The sequence below is a fragment of the Corvus kubaryi genome, unplaced genomic scaffold (assembly GCF_017639235.1).
Source record: "Corvus kubaryi isolate FWS band 111438036 unplaced genomic scaffold, C.kubaryi_AGA036_p1.0 split1-37296, whole genome shotgun sequence".
NCBI lineage: Eukaryota > Metazoa > Chordata > Aves > Passeriformes > Corvidae > Corvus > Corvus kubaryi.
This window is the reverse complement of record NW_024582075.1, coordinates 763,709-769,950: the sequence shown is the minus strand read 5'-3', so window position 1 is coordinate 769,950 and position 6,242 is coordinate 763,709. Positions and strand designations below refer to the sequence as shown.

Below are 6,242 nucleotides of genomic sequence, written 5' to 3'. Positions count from 1 at the left end.
CCCCCCCCCCCCCCCCCCCCCCCCCCCCCCCCCCCCCCCACTTTCCCTTCCTTTTACTTCATAAGGAAAGAGTAAATCAGGTTCTACCTCAATAGCAAGACCTTTGAAGAACTGACCCTTATTGTGTTTGCCTGCAGGAGGTGATTCACTATTATAAATTCTTCAATGACTGAGCTTCTGGAAATCTCTTTAAATGAAAGTGGAACTGGTTAACTGTGTGTACGAACATGTGTTTTCACAGTCTCTCCTGTATTATTGCATTTCAGAAAGCTTCTATAAAGTGCCAGGTGAACTTTTTAAAATAATGATAATAATAATTAAAAAAAGAAAGAGAGTAGGAAAAATACGAGCAAATCTCAGCTATTCAATTCCTGGGCTTATGCTGAAAACTAGAAACAGATGGTACTTTCCATGTTACTTGAATCTGGTTATTGAACACCTCTATGGTTACGGGAGATTTTGCTTAGCACTTTTAACATACATTTCATTTATTGGACTATAAAATGCTACTTTGGAAAAACAAGTCTTTATATAGCTATAATTAAAACAATCTTGCAGGAAAGCCCTTTAACATGGAGAACATGGTTAACCTCATGACATCTGGACAATCAATCCTTTCCTTTTTACTGGGTATTTATGAAGTTATTAAAATTGTAAAATTACCAATGCCCAAGGTGAAATATTTTTCCAGTAGTTCCGAGTATGGTTATCAGCTTCCCTACTTCATTTGATAGATGTTCTAGACCAGCCTCCATTGTGCTACACTAACTCTTGCTTTGCACAGGAATTCAATAGCAGATCTGGTCATACATATTGGCAGAGGTCAGTAGGTTCACACAGAAAGCTTTCCTCGGCCAAAGGGCAACACCTCTTCACCCAGCTCGAAAAGCACCGTCACACTACTAGACAGCACTACAGAACTTTAAGAACCTTGAGTTGTGCTTATTGTTAGACACCCATACTTATCAATGTTTTTAACAGCTAAATCCCTTATGTAGCTTTCAAAACAGTTTGCTGTCAAACAACAATAGACTTTGTTCTTTAATTACAGCAAGTGACCTCCCTGCCCTTTTATTTCACAGTGAATAAACTACACACAAGGCCGGCAAGAAAAGTACATGAAGAGCATATCTCCATAACATCATTAATCAAAGCATGTACTTAAATGATTTACATCAATAGGTAAAATTCATCCAGAGAGTCCTGATGGCGTACAAAACACTCTCAAATCCTAACACTAAAACACAACAAAAGAAGTGAATAAATAATACCAGCCAACATGTTAATTTGCTGAAGACAACTTACAAATGTGAAATGAAGTCTTAATGAGAAGCACTAAGCTAAAAAAAGAGAAAAAGTCAATCCTGAAGTATCACTAGACTGATACATTTAGAACTGTAACTTATCCCTTCTGATTACAACTTTGTATCTTCTGCATTAATTTCATGTAAACATACTGATTTTCACACACCAAATACAGTTTTCCCATATCTCAGAGTAAATTATGACTGACTGAATTCCAAAACCTCCTCACAATGCACACAAAGAAAATTTTGTAGCTATTCTGAACAATTTTCAATGTAACAGCTGTTAAAAATACAAAAAACTTAGCTGAAACAGATGAAAAGTTCATGCTGACAAACAATCACTAACTGTGCTAAAAACAGTATGGATGAGAAACAGAAAATGGAGACAGGTTTTAACACCAAAAATCTTAGGAGTGGTTAGCCTACCTGTCAAAGCTACTTATTCAGACACGTCACTGGTGGCTTAGCCACAAAATGGACTGCACGAATATAGCTCAAACATCTTAGAATTACAGCATACTTTGACTTTATCCACATATTAGGGGAGTGGCGACTTTTACAACATATTTGTGGTTTCTGCATAAAAGAGCCAGCAGAACACAGTCATTGATTTAATTAGGCTTCATAAGATCCAATTTATCATGTTTTACATGACTTTCTGCAGCAAGAAAACATAATAATTAGACTAAAAATAGAACTGAAGCATGCTGTGAAAGCTAAACAGTGACTACAACTCCTGGGAATCTGCTCCAAGCTTTTCACAAATAGTAAACAAATGCAGTATTATATTCCACGCCACACATAAAAACATGTAGATTTTGAATCAGCAGTCATGAACTCATTTGATTCTAAGAGGAAACTTCCAAATTCATGAGGCATGTCTTGCACAATAGTAAGATAACTGAACATTGGTTTCAACATGCAGGCTGAAAATTATGTATTTAGCTACAGATACAAGGTGCTTTGTGTCAGCATGGCATATATATTCTAGTGTATAAACAGTCAAAGCAATAACGCTTCAGGAATCTGAAACCTTTAAAGAATTCTTTCCAAGGACTGTTAATCATTTGGGGAAAAAAAAAAACAACAAACCAAACCAAAAACAGAACAACAAACACAAAACACTCGAGTGTTACTAATATTGCCATTGGCTGGACTTAAAGTATCAACCATTATCAGCAACAAGCTACATTATTATTATTCGTCTAAAAGGGAACATTCTTGGCAAAGAAAAACGCTAAGGGACATTACTTAAGACAGCAAGCAAGCACACCATTGTGCCAGACAATGGCTAAGGCTGCACGACTCTGATGTGCAAAGCCTGTATTAAAGTCGGTGTGTGCCAACAGCAGCGGCTGTTGCTGGAAATGCAAGCTCCAGACCTCCTCCTGGAGCGACATCTATAACACACAGAGTGTGCCACTGACGCTGAACTCCTCCATACACGTTTGCTCTGAATTTGCATGCCATCCCATTTACATTGCACATAAAATTACTCGTACGTATACGGATTCTTCATACAATTTCCTGTGTGACTAGAGAGTTGAAAGAACACAAAAAAGGGAGAAACCACACCACCCTCTAATCTCTGTTGCCATGGCAGCAGCCTTTGAGATACTGAAATGTTCAGATTGCCAGCTAAACAAAATTGTTGAATGTGAACATTTGGTTGAGAGATTAAAAGGCTAAGGGGGTTGCAAAAGGGCAGTACCTCCCACATTCCAGGCAGCCACTGAATCCAATCAAATGGCTCTGACTCTTTAACCACAGCCATTGTGAAGACCGGATTAGGGCAATTTATCTAGATAGTTAAAACAGATTAGAGAACTGCAATTTGAAGACTATTGGCAACAGAAGTAAATGCCTACTGTACTAAGTTAATAAAGAGACCATGAGATTTTTAGACACCTTCTGCCGCAAACAGCACTTTTCATAAATCAAAGTGCAAACATATATACATGAATTACACAGCAATCTGGTTTTCTCATCTGCATTTAGACAAGGTCATAAGGCTCATTCAAATTCATCCATAGATATGCTATCTTAAAAGCAATAATATGCATACAATATGACATCTAATTTGTTCCTTGCCTTTAACAGAGTCCCTTGGAATTGTCTTCCAGTACTAACAAATATCTGATGTCACAAACACACAGATCTAATCCTCCAGTCAACTTAGAATTACAAAAACTTCTTGACTGAAATACAAAAAGCTGGTAACAAGTCATAAAAAGATATAACTCCCCCCTCCATGAGACCTTCAGCCCTCCCAGACACTTGCAGACCATACAGTTAACACCAACCCAAAAGTTGCCCCATCGCTGAACGTTCACTGGGGGAAGTTGTAAAAGCAGGTAATTTAAGACCAACATCTGACAATAGTGTCACAATCTAACACCCTGAGACTGTTCATTTGGAGGGTGTTGGTTTCCTTTATTTTTCAGGCAGAGCAGGTTGTCTTCGTTTAACAACCTGTAGAATTTTATCATACTTGTAATCCTGGGCCAACACTCACCCTCTGGTCCCCCAGGAGATGCCTTCTGCCCTAGGAACAGAACTCCCACCAACACCAGAACATCCTTGAACCAGCAGTTGACAAGACAACAAGGTCTCACTCCACCCTTCCCGAAGAATAGAGTAGTGGCCATCTATTCATACAGAAAGCATCCTTCATAAGGTAATAGAAAGGAATAAAATCACACACGCCCATCTGATTTCTTTCATACATTTCAACCACTCAACAAACAAGTAGTTCAAATCCAAGAGGCAGCCTGGCTCAGAGAGGAGGAAAACTCCCCAAGACAGGAGACAAACTGCTCCCCTCTGTTTCAAAAGCTGTTTCGCACACACGCTTCTCAGCACAAGGTGCATTTCCCTCCTCCCAGCATCCTCCTTCCAGGAAGACAAGAGGCACTGCCTGCCTGCTGGCTCCTTCCTCCCAGCCACTACACCAGCTTCTGGGGCCTCTGGGCTACAGTGCCACGGGAGCCCCCCAGCACAACAAGCATCCTGCGTCTCCACGAAGCGCAACGGCAGAGCCTGGGTCTCTGCTGATAGCTCCTGTTTCCTCCCCCGAGCACAATCTCAGCTCCAGGCAGTGGGTCAGAGAGAGGAGAGGGGTTCCTTTAGACTTTGGGAGAGGAATGGCCACAGATGCCTGCTGATGTTGTGGAAGAGAGTCAGCAAATACAAGACCTGCTGCACCTGGAGCCTGAGCTATGCACCCCCATATGCAAACACATGCCATCCCACTGGTACCGCTGCTCTCTGCTAAAACTGGGGACAGCTCAGTCAGGGTCTTCTCTACCTTTCTCCTTCTGGGCAAGTGCAATTAAAACAAACAGACAAAACAGAAACATTCTCCAGGTGAAGACAGGGAGAGGAAACCACAAGGAAGAGCAGCACACTGGAAACGTGGTGTCGTCCGTGTAAGGAAGAGGTCTGTGGGTTGTTTTGGGTTTTTTTTGGTTTTTTTTTTTTTTTTTGAAAGGGAAAGAGGAAGAACATACACATGTCACAAACACACAGCAGAGGACAGAGGAGCCAGACATATGGTCATGGGACACTCACAGGACACTTATTATAGACATGGGGAAACACAGAAGAGGTGGAGAGGAGCTTTGTCCTACCTTTTCTGTTTTCAATTTCTTGATTCGCCTGTGACTCTCCTCCTCCTCCTCTTCCTTCTTTACCAAAATAGAGTTCCCCATTAACCCTGAATCCGGGGTACTTTTGCTCACCTCCCCCACAGCAGAGGAGGTGCAGTGGAAGGGGCTGCTGCTTCCACCACTGCCTCCCTTGGCCCCGAAGCCATAGAGGTGCCCAGAGGGAAGCTGGCTATTGCCACCCCCACTGCCGTTGGGGTGGCCTTGCTGCAGGTCATGCTGCTTGTCCTTCCTGGATTTCCCTGCATCCTTATCCCGCTTGGAGCCTCTGCTGCCTGGGGCTTTACCTGGTTTCTCCTCTTTGTTTTTCCCACAAGAGGCAATGGTGGTGGTGTTGCTGGTGTTGCTATTATTGCCGTTTGGGTTACTGCTCACGCTTTGACCCAGTGCTGAATTCATGCCAGTTGCCTCTCCAGGGCGCCCTTGGACTTCCTGCCTTTTGCCAGCACTGCTGATCTCAGGAATCCCATACAAGGCAGCAGAAGGCAGAGATTTATTAGCATCCTTAGAAGTTTTACTCCTTTTCACTTTTGATTTGCTAGTCTCTTTGTGAGAGGAATTCCCCTGGGGAGCAGAGGGCTGAACAGAAGCAAATTTTAGGCCATCAGCTAAGGCTGAGGTAGCATTAGCCCCACTGGAAGCCAGACCCCCGCAATCCTTGGAGCTGGTGTTGCTGCTGCTGGTGGTATTAGAATTATTCATCTCAAATTTCTGTCTGTCCTTCTCCAAATCGGCGTCCAAATCGATTATTAAATTCCCAACACCAATTTCCCAATCATCGCCACTGTCATAAGTGTCAACTGCGTTTGGATCCACACCTTTTCCTGCAGTGGAAGTGTTCAATGACATCCTGAAGATGAGATCTCTAGAGTAAAAATCCGATGAACTTTCCTTTGGAGATGTGGGGACATTCGTTTATCTCCGTTGGGCTCTCTCTTAAGTTCAACTCTTGTCTTCCTCCCCTAGGTGTGTCTAGGCTCACAACCTGCAGTCCACGTCCACCTTGTCCTGTGAGGAGGGAAAGTCAAGTATTTGTCTGGGTGTTACCATGATATAACGTCACTCAATAAAGAGGGGGCAAGGTAGGGGGGAGCGAAAACATTCACCATTGCCACGTTCTTAAGTTCGTTAAACCAGAGGCAGTACCTGTGATGTTTTTCTAACAAGCACCTTTAATCCAATTGTATACCAATATCCACAATCTCTCTTAAAAAGCCATGTCCAGAAAAAAGAAGAAAAAAGAAGAAAAAAGAAGAAAAAAGAAGAAAAA

At 42.2% G+C, this 6,242-nt stretch overlaps 1 protein-coding gene across 1 annotated transcript in view; it reads right to left on the bottom strand.

Annotated features, from left to right (window-relative positions):
• Nucleotides 1–6,242, bottom strand: part of ZNF608 (zinc finger protein 608) — an 81,450-nt gene that overhangs the window by 73,704 nt on the left and 1,504 nt on the right. The window contains exon 2 of the mRNA XM_042012869.1: nucleotides 4,937–5,980. Coding sequence (XP_041868803.1) covers nucleotides 4,937–5,821 — 885 coding nt within the window. The 5' untranslated portion in view covers nucleotides 5,822–5,980. The remainder of the gene's footprint in view (nucleotides 1–4,936; nucleotides 5,981–6,242) is intronic.